The sequence below is a fragment of the Euprymna scolopes genome, chromosome 2 (assembly GCF_053919585.1).
Source record: "Euprymna scolopes isolate OS-2025 chromosome 2, ASM5391958v1, whole genome shotgun sequence".
Taxonomy (NCBI): Eukaryota; Metazoa; Mollusca; class Cephalopoda; order Sepiida; family Sepiolidae; genus Euprymna; species Euprymna scolopes.
The window spans coordinates 11,624,102-11,642,193 of record NC_136483.1 but is presented as its reverse complement, the minus strand read 5'-3'; the positions used below and the strand labels follow the sequence as shown (position 1 = coordinate 11,642,193).

At 33.5% G+C, this 18,092-nt stretch overlaps 1 protein-coding gene across 1 annotated transcript in view; it reads right to left on the bottom strand.

Moving 5' to 3' along the window:
- LOC145288497 (serine/threonine-protein kinase TBK1-like) overlaps window positions 1-18,092 on the bottom strand; it is a 154,029-nt gene that overhangs the window by 64,345 nt on the left and 71,592 nt on the right. The window contains exons 2-5 of the mRNA XM_080136333.1: window positions 12,691-12,978; window positions 10,787-10,927; window positions 5,861-5,990; window positions 2,096-2,186 (exon numbers count right to left, since the gene is read on the bottom strand). Of these exons, the coding sequence (XP_079992459.1) occupies window positions 2,096-2,186; window positions 5,861-5,990; window positions 10,787-10,927; window positions 12,691-12,792 (464 nt within the window). The 5' untranslated portion in view covers window positions 12,793-12,978. The remainder of the gene's footprint in view (window positions 1-2,095; window positions 2,187-5,860; window positions 5,991-10,786; window positions 10,928-12,690; window positions 12,979-18,092) is intronic.

The following is an 18,092-nucleotide window of genomic DNA, read 5'->3' as shown; positions in this document are numbered from 1 at the left end:
TTTTGTAATCATAATATTCAAAGAGGAACAACAGACCTTTTGTTGAATTCAAAAACTTCAGCTCTCATTTTAAAAATAGAATCCTTGGAAGTCAGGCTTGTGGATCGATCAAAATGTTTTCGTGGTTCGGATCTGGCCCACAGATTGCTGACCCTTAATTCATACCATTAAAACTATATCTATAAATTTATCAACAATAATTAATTTCGAGTTACTTTCAGGAACCCAAAGTTTCATATCAACCCTTTTTCGATTTTGCGTTTCATTAATATTGTCACAAAAATTTGGACTCGCAACAGCACCTAAATTTGTATAATTACCTTTGCCTCAAATGATTCTAGGTTTGTATGCCACCATTTCCTTACAGTGCTCACATGCTAACCGTGGCCGCTAATTTGTCTGTCTCTCTGCATCCTTACCACAATTTTCTAGGCATAAATAAATACTTTGCAAAACCAATAGATTGTATTAAATAAAAAAGATGAGAATAAACTTAGGAGTTAGGGCAACTAAGTAATGAATCCATACTCGCAAATTGGACTTGACTACCAGATGTATTATGGTCATACACTTAGGACTGGATTGCTATTTTGATTTTTGTTATTACTCACCCCAAACAAAAGATATTGCCACTTGATGTAAGGGGTTACTATTTAGATCATCTTTACAGGGGATTGTAAGGGGACCATGTAAGGAGATAGTGAAATGTTGGTTTACATTACATTTAAACTTCATGTAAAACAGGCATAGGAATGCAACATTATGGTGATGGGAGAGGGGGTTGGAGTTAGATTGGAGCATCTTTTTTGGACCTTGTCTAGGAGAAACTAGCGATAGATGTACCAGCCAGGACACTCAGATGTGAGTAAGCTTTTAACATGGTTTAAGGAACCCACCTTTTTTGCAGCACCCTTTGCAATGTCCTCATAATATTTGTTCCAATTCATATTGCCTGTGTGATTAATTGATGGGGTTGGGAAAGTAATAGAAAAAGGTTAAAATGGCTGATGGGTTGTATTGTGCATGTGGAGTGCATAGGAGGCAAACATGTTATCCGAGGATGTCCGATGCAGTTTGGTATCATATCTGAAACAAACATCATCTCAGATATGACATTCTAATTACTTGCTATGCATGGTTCATTGGTTAAATAATACCCTTTTTCACCTATTTCTGGTAACGTCCCCACGTTTGAGACTGTTCCTGGGTTCTGGGTGGTCACTTGGCACCTGCTTGCAAAAAAGGTTGCAGCTCTGACGACGACCACATGTTGAAGGGTTTTGTTTCATCAGACGAGCATTCAGCCCACATGGTTAAGATCATGAGAGTGATCATTTGGCTTTGCCCATCAGAGTTTTACCATTAAGGAACAACAGTCACTTTTAAGAACAAAAAACTAAATAAATAACAACAGCTGTTTTTTTTTTTTGTATAAAAAACAGTTATTCCAAGTTATAATGGTACATTTGTACAGATAAAGAATTTCTAAATGTATGTTCTAATTCAAGTGTTTTTAGACATGCTCAACTATTAATGCTGGGTGATTTTGAGTTGGTGACATTCACCCTAATTCTGGTGTCTGTTAGCGATGTAGATTCTAGTGTCAGGCAGAATGAAGACTCTTGGCCATAAAATGCAACTGATTATATTGTCCAGTCCTCTCTCTCTCTCTGTGTTTCAGGAAGGAGAGGGGTTCCTCTTTTCACTGTATCAAATTATTTCTTTCTCTCACTGCTATCTAATTATTTCATCATCTGTCTCTCTTTCTTAGTCAAATGGAATTGATTTTAGTTTTCCCAAATTCTGGGTAAAATGTCAATCAATGCTGTTTACTGATCCCAGGTAACATATGTCAATTACAAGGCCAGCCAGTCCGTCCATCAACTGAATTTATGATGAATAAAAAAAATTCCTATTTACATGTAGAAAAGCCCACTTTTTTCTCTTGATTTTGCCTTATATTAATTAATTGCAAGTTACTTTTTTTTTTTTCAGGAACTCCAAATTTCATATCAACCCTTTTTTGATTTTGTGATTTTGTGTCACAAAATGTCAATTGATTAAAAATGTGGTAACAACCAAAACAATAATTTACCTGCCATTGTCTGCCTTGTAACAGAGAATATTTCCTGGTTTGATATCTCGATGAACAATTTGATGTTCACGTAGATGTTTCATTCCTGCAGCTGTAAAAAAAAAAAAATCAATAAGACCATGAAATCGTGTGGGAGACATAAAATGAAAAAATACATTAGCGATAAATTCTAAAATGAGGCTTCACCACAGGAGCTGTTTCATGGCTGACCAAAGAAAAATTCTGTTTAATCTATATTTGGAAGCACTATCACTTCGAATAAAAATAAGAACAATACTCCTCAAAGCTCCCAAATTCAGACGTTACCACCCAGAGCTTTATAGACAAACTAGACTACTCATGACCCGTTGGGTCAGGATGTTATATTAGCTATGGAATTAATGTATGAGTATGACACTTGTGACGTAAAGAAAATAGTTTTTTGTGACATAACAGGAACATTTCTATGAAAGTATATTAAAACGAAAAAAGAATATAGATAGATTTCTATGAGTCGTTCTGTTTATAATTGTTTATTTTTGAAAAAAAAAAAAATTTTTTACAGCCATTGAATTATAAGTGGTTTGCCATACTTATAGGTAAATGTGCACTAAACAGATACCATAATACTTAAAGTTAAATTCAAATTTTGATATATCTTTTAATTTAAACATGAAAAAAAAAACAATTGGGATGCTGAAAACGTACACAGTAAAACAATACATTTTATTGTTGCGTTGATTATTTATTTGTAACGCAAATTTAAAAAAAAACATATTTTCGGGGTTATTTATTTATGTTGGTAGTGTAGAAGAAAATGTATGAATGTTTTTTTAAGAAAGGTCTATTAAAAATGGAGAATTAAAAAAAAAATGAAGATGGTGGGTAAATCTCCGTTGGAAAATCCTCTTATGGTTGTCAACGGGTTAAAGTAGACGTATTTGTAAGAAAATTGTGTTAAAATAACTTAAACGTAATACGGAAATGAACAATGTAAAAAAAATGCAGAAAGTATTAACAATTGTTTATTTGGATAATTTAAACGCAAAAAAAAAAAAAAAAATAACAATTGGTATGCTGAAAACGTACACAGTAAAACAATACGTTTTATTGTCGCATTGATTATTTGTTTATGTAGGCATGCACAACCGGAAGTCGTAAACCGTTACAAGGTTATTTGAGTTTTATAATTATATAGATTTATCTTTAGTTGATTTTTAGCAACTAAATATTTCCATTTACTAGCAAAACCCATATGATTTATGGAATATAACATCTCCGTTCTGAACATGTACATCATAAATCTTGTTCAATCGTCTGAAGCTTATTGCTGAGTAAAAATGTCTTTTCAACCTTTTCCTTTGTTTAAATAAAAACAAATTCAAATTACTTAAACAATAAAAGTTTAATACAATAATATACTCTTATTTTAATGAAAATATTTTAATGTTTATACTTTCACGTTTCAATATAAAATTTGGTCCTTATTTAGAATTACACTTATTTAAGTTACGAATAAAAGTTTTCAACTGCCGAATAGCGTTTCATGCACAACAAAAAAAAAAAAACTACATTATTTTCTCCCACCGACACACAAAATAACCACACACAAAAAAAAGTACATGTTTTTGTCCTACCGACACAAAAAAAAACCTAAATTCTTTTCTCCCATCGACACACAAAATAACCACACACAAAAAAAAGTACATGTTTTTGTCCTACCGACACAAAAATAACCACACAAAAAAACCCTAAATTCTTTTCTCCCACCGACACACAAAATAACCACACAAAAAAAAAAAACATTCTTTTCTCCCACCGACACAAAAAATAACCACACAGAAAAAAATCTACATTCTTTTCTCCCACGGACACACCGAATGATCACACAAAAAAAACCCTAAATTCTTTTCTCCCACCGGCACACAAAATAACCACACAAAAAAAACTACATTCTTTTCTCCCACCGACAAACAAAATAACTCCACAAACAAAACCCTACATTCTTTTCTCCCACTGACACACAAAATAACCACACAAAAAAATCTACATTCTTTTCTCCCACGGACACACAAAATAACCACACACAAAAAAAATCCTACATTCTTTTCTCCCACGGACACACAAAATAACCACCCACAAAAAAAATCCTACATTCTTTTCTCCCATCGACACACAAAATAACCATACAAAAAAAACTACATTCTTTTCTCCCACCGACATACAAAATAACCACACACAAAAAAAAAAAACCTACATTCTTTTCTCCCACCGGCACACAAAATAACCACACAAAAAAAAAATCTGTTGTTCTTTTTTCCCACTTACACACGAACTGACTGTATGAAAAAAATCTGTTGTACATATAAAATGACTCCGAGTTAACAAAAAATCTCTATACAGCAGTTTTAGAAATCTATCGAGTGAGAAGTTGAACACATGCGTGACGTTGATACTCCATGACATTTTAATAAGCACATCTGTATTCATTCTACAAACTATATTCACACGTCCTACCATCAGAAGAGTACATGCATAACTATTTGGTTTGGTTTCGAGTTTGAGTGTCGTACACGCCACCCTATGTCACTTGCTTCCATGATTGTTGTCACAGATACATTTCCTAAAAGTACTTTGTTCAAGCTTCTTGGCTTAACAGTCACAGGGAACATGAGTTGAAACAGTATTTTAATGGTGGATGTTCCGACGAACTACAAGCCCTTGTGCTCCCTCGACGTAAATACCCTCGACAAACAGCAAAATCCCACCCCTGCACAGTAGAAATCCCTAGATGTAAGAAAGCCTTCTACTCTAGTAGTTTCTTCTCTAGGACTGCTAGACTTTGGTGGAATTCCCTTCCGGGTTGCTGCTTCTCCAACTGTACTGACATGCAAAAGTTTAAGTGTAATGTAAACCGACATCTTGCTGCTCAACTCCCTACATAGTACCCCAACAAATTCTGACCCAAATAGTAACCACCTACATCAAATGCAATAAAAAAAATTCAGAAGCATGAAATGTATTCATCAAGTGAATCATTTTGTTTGCCTCGTCTTTCTTCACCTTCCTCCTATGGTAAGGGATATGGAGTAAATATATATTCACACAGAACCTATAGGAAGAGCATATAGGTTTATTGTAGATTGCTATAAATATAAATTTACATAGGAATCTTTGATAAATATCTAACAAAGTAGTAACTGACATTTGGCTGGATGAAAATTTTTTTAATTTTCTGATATTTTCTAATTTTTAGGAAAATTTTTAAAATTTAATAAAAAAATTTGAATAATTAACTTTACTAATATAGACTGAATGGTAAATATCAGCTGGTCTGAAGATTGAACCTTCAACCTCCAGAAGGGTGTCACTTAAACTGAATTTTAACCTAGTATTTTATCCATTATACCATGGGTCCTTGTGGAAGTTACATCGGCTGAAACAATGTGAGAATAACATTTAAGATGAAAACAGCATGTTGGCAACCTTCACAAAAATATCCAATGTCTTTCTAGAAAGAATTCTGACTCGAAAAGTACCAAAGAAACCAATGCAAATGATAGAATCCTGTGAATCATCTGAAGGAATTTAAAACTAATTTTACTCGTCAATAAATGTTAATTAATTTAAGTAGCTTTAATTAATTGCTTTGGTTCTAATAAAATATTTACCGATTAAAAAAAATAATTTTTAATTATTTTTTTTAAATTTAAAGTAAACCAATTTTAGTTTAGTTGATATGTAGATGAAGTAAATTTGAGAAACGTGGTATAAATATATACATACTGATATCTCGCAGAAATATGATGAATTCATCTTCATCCAAACCAAAGGCGTGCTCAGGTTTAGAAAGCATCCGATACAAAGTTCCTTCTGAACAATATTGCATCACTATGACATGCATGTTCCCGGAAATCTAAGCGAAGATGAAAAATGGAAAAATGTGTAATAGAATAATTGGGAAACATGTAGCAGAATAAAAGAGACATGCGTAATAGAATAAATGGGAAATATTCAGCAAAATAAATGGGAAATATTCAGCAAAATAAATGGGAAATATTCAGCAAAATAAAGGCAACATATATGGTAGAATAAAGGAAGCACATGTAAAACAAAGGACAAGCATGTAGTGGAATAAAAGGAACATGTGCTGTAGAATAAAGTAAGAGAATAAAGAAAACCTGTGCATAGGAATAAAGTGAACACTTGTAGCAGATGACACTACGCTCTATGGCAACACTTCAAAGGCCAACAACAACCAAGATTAAGTTTCTCTTCTCTGATCTTGAACATATGGTGCAATGGGGTAAAATGTAGCTTTATTTTAACACATCTAAAACCAAGTTTTTATCTTTTCACCATAAATGCTCTGATCCCCACTTGGCCCCAACTGATATGAACATCTCTCATCTAAAAGAGGCTCCTGGTTTTGAGAAATTCTGAGCGATCTTTAAATGGAAGACTTATATCTAACTGTTGCCAAGGTCGCCGGAAAAATGGTTACATGATTTTACCACTCCAGAAGCTATGTAACTCCCAACACAATCCTCTACCTATATAAGAGCCAGATACACCCTAAAATGGAGTACTGTTACCATATCTGGGCGGGAGCTGCTTGGAGTAGCCTATCTTGCCACGTCAAAGTTCAAAATTGGCTTTGAAACCTAGTGGGTGATGCCCTTTTATTCTTCTCTGAAACCTCTTTCTGTTGTATATTAAAGGGGGCAGCTGCTGGTAATTAGAGAAACAATGCCAGTGTTGAATTATGATCACATATCGGTCAAGGGAGATAACTCAGCATATTTGGAGTTGTCTGTTTCTTCCATTTGTGTTTATTTTTTCAGTTGGTGTTTTGATTTTCGTTCTGTACGCTCGAGAATAAAGTCTCTTCATCCCTTCAAACGGTTTTGTGTGATATACTATTATTTACTGGTGCAAAGTAATTAGGGCTGAATATAATTATTATTAAAGGAGAATACTGGAATCGAACTCAATGATCAAAAGTTAAAAATGAATACATACTGAGTTTTAGATGAGATTCTAAGAATGTAGAAAATTGTCCATTATATCAGAAATAACTATACAACAAGTTAGGTCAGAATAGGTAAAATGGGACAATGGAATTAAGGAATGTCTTTGTGTTGCCAGAAATGTGTTGGAAGCAGATGCAATATCCACGTGAAAAAACATTAACATGTTTGGCCACGTTCTGACGTCACAAAGAAATATAGAACAATTCATACAGTTAAGTTAGTGTTTGAAATCAGTTAAGTTTAGTGTTTGAAATCAGTTACAGTTGTGAGAGTTGGCAGTTGAGAGAGGAGAGAGGGTTAGTCTAAGCCCCTTCAGAAGCGAGGCAGAGAGAGAGGGGAAGACAAAATGTAGAAATCTAACAGGCATCGAATATCCAGCTGGAAATAAGTGTCTTCGTAATTGTTGTAAGCCTTTGTCTTCTTCGCCATTTCAACAAGATAGTGTGTTTTGTTATCATATTGTGATGTAATGTAATAACATGTATTCCCTTGTAAATAAACCCCTTTGTCTTTCACCCATAACCCCGTATTTCTTATTGTATTCTTATTTAAAGTAAGGATATAACATATTGAATACTGAACTTTATAATAAACCCCTTCCAAAATGTAACTGTATCCCCCCTCATCTATCATGTATTTTCCCTCCGTGTTTAAAAAGAACTGTCCACTACACATTTCTCTCGGCCTTCTGTATAAATGTGAACTCCTCCAAGTAATTGTCTCATTGTTGTTGCTGTGTACCTCTATTATAAATGTATTCTCGTCCCTGTTATGCATCCCTCCTGAACCCCCCACTACACAACAAATGTCAATTTGGTACCGTGACCAGTATTACACATCACACCACCGCCATGAATCCTTGCAATACAATCTACATCGATTTGGTGGTCGTCAACCATAGACTTCTGCAAGGAGTTGTAAAAGAACCTGCGTTACCGTGTAAAATGTACAATGTGAAAAATAAAGAAAATTAATGCTAGGCGAGTTAAAAAAAAAGAAAGAAAAGAACCATGGATTATCACACACAAAAAAAAAATGCAAATCAAGAAAAAGACGATATGCCGCAAAGAAAAAAGAGAGACAGTCGTAGAAAAAAGATCTATATGTCAACTAGAAAGTAAATAACAAAGAAATACAACAAAAACCCATACGCATACATAAAGAGAAAAGATTGTTTTGAAATATACACACATACAGATAACGTGAAAAAAATAAAAATGTATTTTTAACACACATTCCTCCACAGAAGAAACGTTATGAGCCTGTCTCTGCTCTGTCATTATTTTCATGCCAAGTGCTCATCTGAGCTTCAATCTATGATTTTCCACTTTCACAAAAAAACACTTGTCTAGCTACAAGGACCAGCAACAACTTCTCCCATCTGTGCATAAATCTATATGCAAATTCCATGAACAAAGCTTCTTTCCTAGAAGTGCCTGCCCGTGGAACTCTGTTCTGCTGGCCTGCTTTCCAGCTGACTACAATATGGCCGTTTTCAAGTCCAATGTAAACAAATGTTTGTTCAGTCTCCCCCCACCCTTTCCTCTAAATAATCCCTTTCTACCTTATTTACACCACTAACTATTAATACACTTTTATTCCGGTGACTAATGTACCCTATTAATCCTTATCCTCCAGTGGCCTTCGGGCCTCCCATGTAAAAAAAAAAAAGAAAATCTGTAAAAATGGTCTGTTTATGCTGCGAAAATTTTGTAAAACTGAACTTTTGATATCTCGGCTATTTTATAAATATAACTTTTTTTTTTTTTAGTTTTTCTTGTACGATCATCATCATCATATCATATGAATTTGAAGATTCTATTGATGGCATTGGTTTTCCCGATATTTTTCTAGTCAGAATTCTTGCTAGAAAGACATTGAGGATTACAGAAGAGACCACACGAAAGTTGTCAACATCCTAAATGAAAGTGATTTTTGTGGAACGAATTGGATTCAAACTTGGTCGTCAGTTTGTGTCATTAACATTAGACCACCATCATCTCCTTTCTTGTACGATGATTAGTTTTGAATGGAAGTTGGTTTGAATTAAGTAAATATTTTAACGACAAATGTGTTTATTTGTGAGATTTTCTGGCAGCAATTTTTTAGTTGTGCTTTAACGTTCGTGCCATTTATAGTGTTAACTGTTCCACCTAGAAAAACCATTCCATAAAAGAAAGGTTATTCATCAAGTAGGTGGGAGAAGTATAAAAGTATAAGTCAGTGTATGTTACAGAATTAATATATAAACGTGATACTTGTGATGGAAAGAAAATATCTTTAACAATTACGTAAATCAAACGACTTTTTGTTAGATAATAGAAACATTCGTGTGAAAGTAAAATGAAAAAATATTGATTTCTCTGCGTCGTTTAAACATTAAACCTCATTATACCCCCAGAATGTGTGTGTGTGTGTGTGTGTGTGTGTGTGTGTGTGTGTGTGTGTGTGTGTGTGATTATCTTCACTCGATTTCATATACATAATGAAAAATTACTAATTGACAAATATTTTGTTTTTTTTTGTTATAATAAGGTGCAGCAAACTAAGTATTATGGTATCCGTTCGATGCACAGTTAGAAATTAATACAGATTAGTCATCACAATACCACATTCTATAAATATAGCAGCTTTTGTTATATGTCACACTTCTTTGTTTACTAAATCATTTGGTGACGTCAGACCAAGTTTAAGGTACAGATGACCAACACTGTATCCAATGTAGCTGTTTTTAAAAACAAATATAAAAATATAAGCTTTATTTAAACAGTTTTTATTAGAACTTTTATAACAAAATAATTTATTTATAATAAAATTATATTTATGCACTGTTTTTTTTAAATAAGAAATCAGGTGTTGGTAATTTTTTTTCACAAAAAACAAAAAATAGAACTATTATAAAAAATATTTATGAACTGTTTTTTTTTCCCCAATATGTATATGGACAGTTTTTTTTTTCCCAATATGTATATGGACAGTTTTTTTTAATCAAAACAAAAAAACAGTTTATAAATATAAAAAAAAAATATTTATGAACTGTTTTTTTTTCCCAATATGTATATGGACAGTTTTTTTTAATCAAAACAAAAAAACAGTTTATAAATATAAAAAAAAAATATTTATGAACTGTTTTTTTTTCCCAATATGTATATGGACAGTTTTTTTTTTCCAATATGTATATGGACAGTTTTTTTTAATCAAAACAAAAAAACAGTTTATAAATATAAAAAAAAAATATTTTTAAACTAAAATCTTGTTGGAAAAAAACCAGTTCATAAATATTTTTTATAACAGCTACATTTTTATGTTTGATTAAAAAAAAAGTTCATAAACACATTTTTATTATAAAGGTTATAATTTTGTTATAAAAGTTCAAATTAAGACTGTTTGAATAAAACTTGAGTACATTTTTACTTTGTTTCTTAACATTTAACATCTTCGTTTAAAATGATAACCTTTTAAGGTTTTCGGGTATGCTGAAAACGAATATCACATTTAAATTTTCCGCAAATAGTTTTACGGATATTAAGCAATGTAATTCCTTATGTTAAAAGTGGTGGCTATTGTTCTATGAGCAAGTGCGCATATATTTTTGGCACGTACAAAAATATGCACACGCTCGCATGTACATGTTGGGAGATTCATTTCAAAGAGATTGCAACCATGTAAGACTACTTACCTCTGGCTCCATCGCAAACAACTGTACAACATTTTTGTGGCACAGCATTTTGAGTACAGCAAATTCACGTTGCTGTATCATCACGGTCCGTGAATCTGACGGCTGCGTGAAAACTTTCACTGCCACCTCTTCCCCAGTACACTGTAACAAAAAGACGAAACGTTAACATTTTTAGTTTACCTTAGTTTGATTTATTTTACAACCTTTGTTTTATGATCATTTAAAACCAAAATACAATATTTTACAATGCTTGATATCTAAGTATCGTCCCAAAAAATAAAGCTTTGTATTTGTTTTTTTAATTCAAAAAGTTAAAGAGCAACAAATTTATTTTTCTACATAGTCACCACCATTCTCAATGCCCTTTTGCCTGCGATGAGTGACAGCTGTGCATAAGCGTCTTCAGCATGCTTTATCACATGAGGGTAAGTTGAAATAGGGTTTATTTGACTTCATCGTTGGTAAGAAAAATGAACCTAACTTTCACATTTATTCATTTAGATATATAAGACTAGCATGGGGACCCGACGTTGCCCGGGATTGAATGATGATCACCGAATGTTTCACACTCCTATGTTTATTGTCATTGAAATTGGTGAAATCGCCTATTTTTCAATCAAATTGATTAGTTGACTGTTATAGTTGAGGGGCCCATTGTGGTGCACTGAGAGTAAACTTCACATGCTTACCTGTAGTATTGTTTACAAACAATACTTTGTAATCTACATTGCACTGTAGAGAATCTACTGCTGATTTTATAACATTTTTTTTAGATATAATGGCTTGAATGAAAGTTTAAAATGAAAAAGTCAAGTATCATAGTAAAATTGTGCTCTAAACAGAAACATTCATTTGGAACAAACCCCTGTCATATCAAAAAACCCTACTGTTGATTTTATATGTCTAGCCTTTCTGCTTGTGTGGCAATAAAACTTCTCAAGTACACTTAAATTTAAATTTAAGCCATTACCACACAAACAATAAAGCCAGGCATATAAAATCAACAGTAAGTTCTTTGATATGACAGGCGTGCATTCAAAATGAATGTTTCTGTTTAAAGCACAATTGAAGCATGATACTTGACTTTTGCATTTTTTAACTTTAAGCCATTATATAAAAATAATTTTAGAAAATTAACAGTAAGTTCTCTATAGTGCAATGTAGACTACAATATATTGTGGACTAACTCACTATGGGGAGGCAAATGCAGCTTCCTCCTGGTGCACTGATATAGATCCCCAACTAGAACAAGTAATCAAACAATTTGATTGAAAAATGAGTGATTTCACAGATTTTGATGACAAAAAAAATATGGGAGTATGAAACATTTGTTGATCATCCTTCAATCCTGAGCAATGTCGAGTCTTCCTGCTAGTTTTTGTATAAATGAGTAGAAACATTTTTTTTGCGTGATTAAAAATTAAGGTACTTTTGCACCTTAAACACCGGTTAATTTTTAGATGGGGTATTAAAGTTAGGGTTGGGTTTGGGGTTTGTGCGAAACCATCACTAACACGGCACTTCCTGCCACATCTTGACAATATTTTAGGATTTGTTCCGATGTCTGTAATATTTTATTTAGACTGATTAAATTCATTGTTGCGTGCGCCATTGTTATGATTTGTTAAAATTAAAAAAAAAAAAAACTTTTTTTCTTCTAATTTATCAAACGTCGTCTGCTTTACTTCTTATTGGCTAACTGCATTTGTTATCGCTTTTTGATTGGCTGATCAACTGAATCAGTGCTCAGCATATTCTGGCAGTTTCCGGGTGAGCTGAGCAGACATTTACGAAAATCTAGATCTTAAAATGTAACTTTGGAGTTATTTATTCTCGCTTCCCCGTTTCTTACTCTGAGCATGGAAATAAAAAAGAAAAGAAAAAACGAAAATAGCTTTACTTACCTTTTTTTGCCCCATGTAGACAATACTTGTGGCTCCACGACCTAAAACATTGCTCATGTCCCAGACATAATTTTGAGTCTCTCGGAGTTGGCGTGAAGCCATGTTTAACTATTGACAATGTTTTGGGAGTTTTCTTTGATGATTTTTCAAAATCTGTTTGTGATAATTTCTGTGCAGAGATGTTGGAATCAAGTAGGATGTAGAACAGCACAATGTAATTAAACATTGTCACATTGTGCAGTCGCTGAATGCAAATAAGAATAACACATAATCCAAGGGAATACGGATCTGAAAAAAAAAAAGAAATAGAAAAATTATTTTCATTTTGCAACTATTCATTTATTTCCTGATTTCTGATGATTAGTCATTTTAATGAGAAGAGAATGTTGCCATTTGTAATGGTAAGAAAGAGGTGTTGAATTAGTGTGGGCCAAAGAGGTGTTGAATCAGTGTGGGCCCTATAGGCTTTATTTTGTAAAAAGATAAAGGTGTTACCATTAGCTTAATTATTAGAACAAACTTCTCCTTTACAAGTTACATCAATTTTAGATTCAACAACAAACAGCCAGAGACCAGGAAAGAGTTACACAGAAATAAAAAAATGTTGAACTGACAGGCACACATACATCTATATCACTGGTTAAGTTATAGGTGATCAGTGACAAAATCAAATTTTTCCTGAAAAGAATAAATTCTGGCCATATAGATTCTTCTGTTTATGTGACAAGCGACTTGATTTAGCTGGTCACTACATGTCTGTCTAGCCCTGTTTAACTCGCAATGTCATAAAACTACATGAAATCACCTTAAAAAGTAAAACATGCAGAATTTATCTCCCATAGAAAAAAAAAAAAAAAAAATGCTTACAATCTTTAGTCCTAAACCAATAAAAAGACTTGGACATAAGAGTGTTACTTTACACAATCGAGTATATTTTCATCTGCTCTGAATATTTTAAAAATGAAAAAAAAATTACGATTTAAATATTTGCCAATTTTACAACATCTTTTTATTTGTATTATTATTTACTTTTTCAAATAAAATTAACATTAAAACATAGTATATGTTCTGATACTATACTTTATCTTTTCTGTCCTTGGTCAATGAAGGAGATTTAAGATTGAGGATTAAAAAAATGTTGCCACAATCCAGAGTGCCTCTTTTGAGGGATAGCAGGATTTTCACTACATTAAAAAAAAAACGACCTTGTGTCGTAGGAAGGCAAGTAAATATATTTTTTCACAAGTGGAAAACTTTCTATTTTTAATGTTTGCTCCAAAATAAATGCAATCAGCTTTACTAAGGTATTAACATATATTGCATCTTAGAAAAGGTGGTTTATGCTGACAATTAAACATAATAGTAAACGTTGAAAAAATTACTAAAATAAGTAAAATCATGAATTTTGGCTCTTTGAGGAAGCAAGTAAGTAGGAACAACACAGTCATTCGTTAAAGTGTAGAATAGTTAACAGTCGAAAAATTGTAAATAACAAAACTCAACAAATACCTTATACCAAACGCAGTAAAATTCAATTATCTTTTATACGTACTGAAACTGTGTTTACGTTCTTTTTATTTCCTTTCTTTTAGCTGTCTTTACAGCAAATAACTCGTTGCTTGTCACTTAACGAAAAACGATTACTGCTACAAAGCCGCACATGGTGTACCACGCACCTATAAAGAAGCTACAACCTCCCCAGTGGCACACCACTGGATCAAAGCAATGCAGGAGGAAATCAATTCCCTAAAAGAAAATGACGTGTACAAACTAATATCTTTACTTAAAGGTAAAACAACAATCAGTGGCAGATGGGTATACAAAATTAAAGAAAACCCTGATGGAACTCCAAAATACAAAGCAAGATTCATCGCAAGGGGCTATAATCAAACCAAAGGAGTAGATTATACAGACTTTCTCGCCAATATCACATCAATCCGCATATTAATGCAAATGGCTACCCAATATGATCTCATTGTACATCAAATGGACGCAAAAACAGCATATCTTCATGCCTCTATTGACCATGAAATTGACATGGAGCAACCAGAAGGGTTTGAAGTAAAATGGAAAACAGGCAAGAAACCAGTCTGTATGTTAACCAAATCCCTATACGGCCTAAAACAATCGGGCAGAAACTGGAACCAAACCCTACATAATTGGCTCACCAAAAATGGCTTCACTCAGAATAAAGTGGATCATTGCATCTACATACGACACAGCAGTAAAGAACGAGTCATTGTCATCTCATGGGTCGATGATTTAATTATTTCAGCTGATAATAATGATTCACTAAACACTACTAAGCAGATGCTGATGTCTGAATTTGAGATGAAAGACCTCAGAAAACTCCGGCATTTCCTATGAATAGATTTCAACATAACCGAAAAATATATATTAATGAGCCAGGAACAGTATGTGACAAAAATACTGGAAAGGTTTGACATGCCCGACTGTAAGCCCAGGACAACACCATGTGAGCAGAAGTTGGATTTAACCGACAATATACCGTGAAGTCGTCAGTAGCTTAATTTATTTGATGATCTGTACGCGATCAGATATAAGTTATATTGTCGGAAAATTATCCCAGTATTTATCCAAGCCATGCAAACAGCACTGGACCACAGTCAAGCATGTACTGGGATACATAAAGGGCACTGTGCGATATCAATTATGCTATACAAAAACAAATGACCAACTCCAGCTAATTGCGTACAGCGACGTCGACTGAGCGTCAGATCAATGCAACAGATGCAGTACATCTGGATACTGCTTCAGTTTGACAAAAAACGGCTCACTCATTTCATGCAAATCAAAAAGATAACCTACGGTAGCATTATCCATATGCGAAGCCTAGTATGTGGTATTAGTGAAGACTACTGAAGAAGGTATGTACCTCCTACAACTACTCACAGAAATAGACCTATGGAAAAATTACGGACCGATTAAGATATTTGAAGATAACCAGTGTGCAATAGCACTTTCCAGGGCCCCTGTGCACCGACAGAGATGCAAGCATATATAGATATAAAATACACTTCATCAGGGACGTCCTAAACAACGGCGACATAAAAATTATCTATTGTCCTACAAATGACATGCTAGTGGACATTTTGACGAAACCCCCAACCCGAGCAAAGTTAGATAGATTCAAAGAACTTCTTTTTGGACTTTAAATACGATGCTCTTATATAATATACACAATAACATTCCAAGAGCAAGTGGGGGGTGGGGGGTGGAACTCTTCCTGTGGTTGTCTCCCCTTTATTGTAAAATCCCACAATCCCTTTTTTGCCCCATAATAAAAATTTTCTTCTCTCTATCCATCCACACATGTTTATATTTCGTCCTTTGAATCTTAACTCATTCCCTATGTCAATTCCACCTAAAATGCACCACTCAACAAATACACATTGGTTCCAATGTTGTATGCAGCGTGTTCCTAAGAGCGTGGTTTATTATTTTTTTATTTTTTATTTTTTTGGTGCAAGTCCAGATTAGCACTTGTGGCGATAAACACTAAAATACATATCGAGATCAGTAGGAGAAATGAAATGGTCTCAGGTCGATGAGGCCATGTATAGAGAGGCTTATAACATGAAAAGCGAAAAAATACTAGATAATTTTGATGTTATTTATTTGTTTTTGTTTTTCGCTATACTTTTTGAACGAATTCAATCATTTATACAAAAGTGTATTTTTATCTAAATGCGAGTTGGGAATAATTTTCCCTTTGACCAATTTGGTACCCCCAAATGGGGAGCGGCATATGTATTGTTTTTTAAATGTGGGGGTTAATAATGAAAGAATTCCCTAGTGTTAAATGTAAGAAGAAATCAGGTAACCACAAACCACTGAAAATCATCTCCAACGTTGTCTTTATTGATATCTGTGCTTGTGGAGAAGGCCCAATTGATTTTTCAGCTCTGCCCTGAACACTGATATTCCAGTTGCAACTGTGAGTAGCACCCATCTGCTGACACCAGTACACCTGCAGAAGAATTTCAACCACAGAGGCTGACATCAGACGACTACCCAACAGTACCACAGGTCTTGCCTCCACCTCCCGGACTTGGAGTTGTGTGTGTTGTATGCTCTGAGTATTAGAGTGCTATTTTCTATGAGCCAGAGAGTGCCTGGTTGCATTTTGAGGGGTCCACCACTAGACGATTAAGAATGTAGCCCTGCTGGGTTGCATCTAGAGTCCTGTGAGCCTGGAGCGACAAACACGGCTAGAGGTACATCACAAGTATGCTCTAGTGAGCCAGGATCCGACGGATACGGCCCCTGGACGAAGGCGATAGGGTTATTTATTTGCCCCCAAAAAATAGCTGAATTAGCCAAAAAACAAAGTGATTTTGCCATTCACAAACACGGAATATATGGAGGCTCAAAATCTAAGACAGTCGAAAAGCTGTCTGAGAATGACGTCATGCAATTAAAAAGAGGGAGGGGTGCTGGGTTTCTTTTTTTTTTCCCCTCCCCCGAGAGGTGCATCCGTACATTTCTATTGTAAACATTTGTATAATTTTGTTCATTTTTTAATTTAATTATTTTATATGTTCCTGTTTTTAGATTATTTTTTTTTAAATTATTGGCCAATATTATATAAAAATTATGTTATGCCAAAAGTTTCACATTCTTTCAAGCAAGGAAAATATTAAAATCTTGCATATAAAAATTATATGAAACCTGTAATTAAAAAAAAAAAAAAAAGTAGAAATATATTTGCTATTATAATTTTTTTGCATGAAAATATTAAATAAAAATGCTAAATTCAATGATAATATCGGTAGTTCGAGAAATTCATTTTTCTTTGAGTTATATTGAATTCATTAATACAGACTTTAGGGGCTTTTATAACGTTCCTGTAAAAATTATTATTTTTTTTTTAATTGTTTATTTTAAGATGCTTTATTTTCATAAAAGACGCAAAAATAAATTCCTTTATTTGATTTTTTATTACTGAAAACCATAACTTTAGTAAAGGTACGTTTTGTTTAAACAAAGTAATACATTTCCACTAAGATTTAAATAAAAATAATGGGTTCATTATATCCCGTGATCATTATTTGATAAATACTGAAAATTTCATTAAAATTGGTTAATTTCCTGATTTTTGGTCAGTAAAGTAAAGGGAGGGATCAAAATGTTTATTCATTTTGCACATACCTACTGTGTCTAAACCAAACGTTGATTCCATGAACAAAGCTTCTTTCTTAGAACAACTGCACGCGACGCCCGTGGAACTCTATTCCGTTTTGCCTGTTTTCCATCTGACTACAATTTGGGTGTCTTCAAGTCCAATGTAAACAAATTCTTGATGAAACATCCCCTTAAGTAATCCAATTTACCAAATTTCCACTACTAACGATTACTATATTATTATCCCACTGACTACT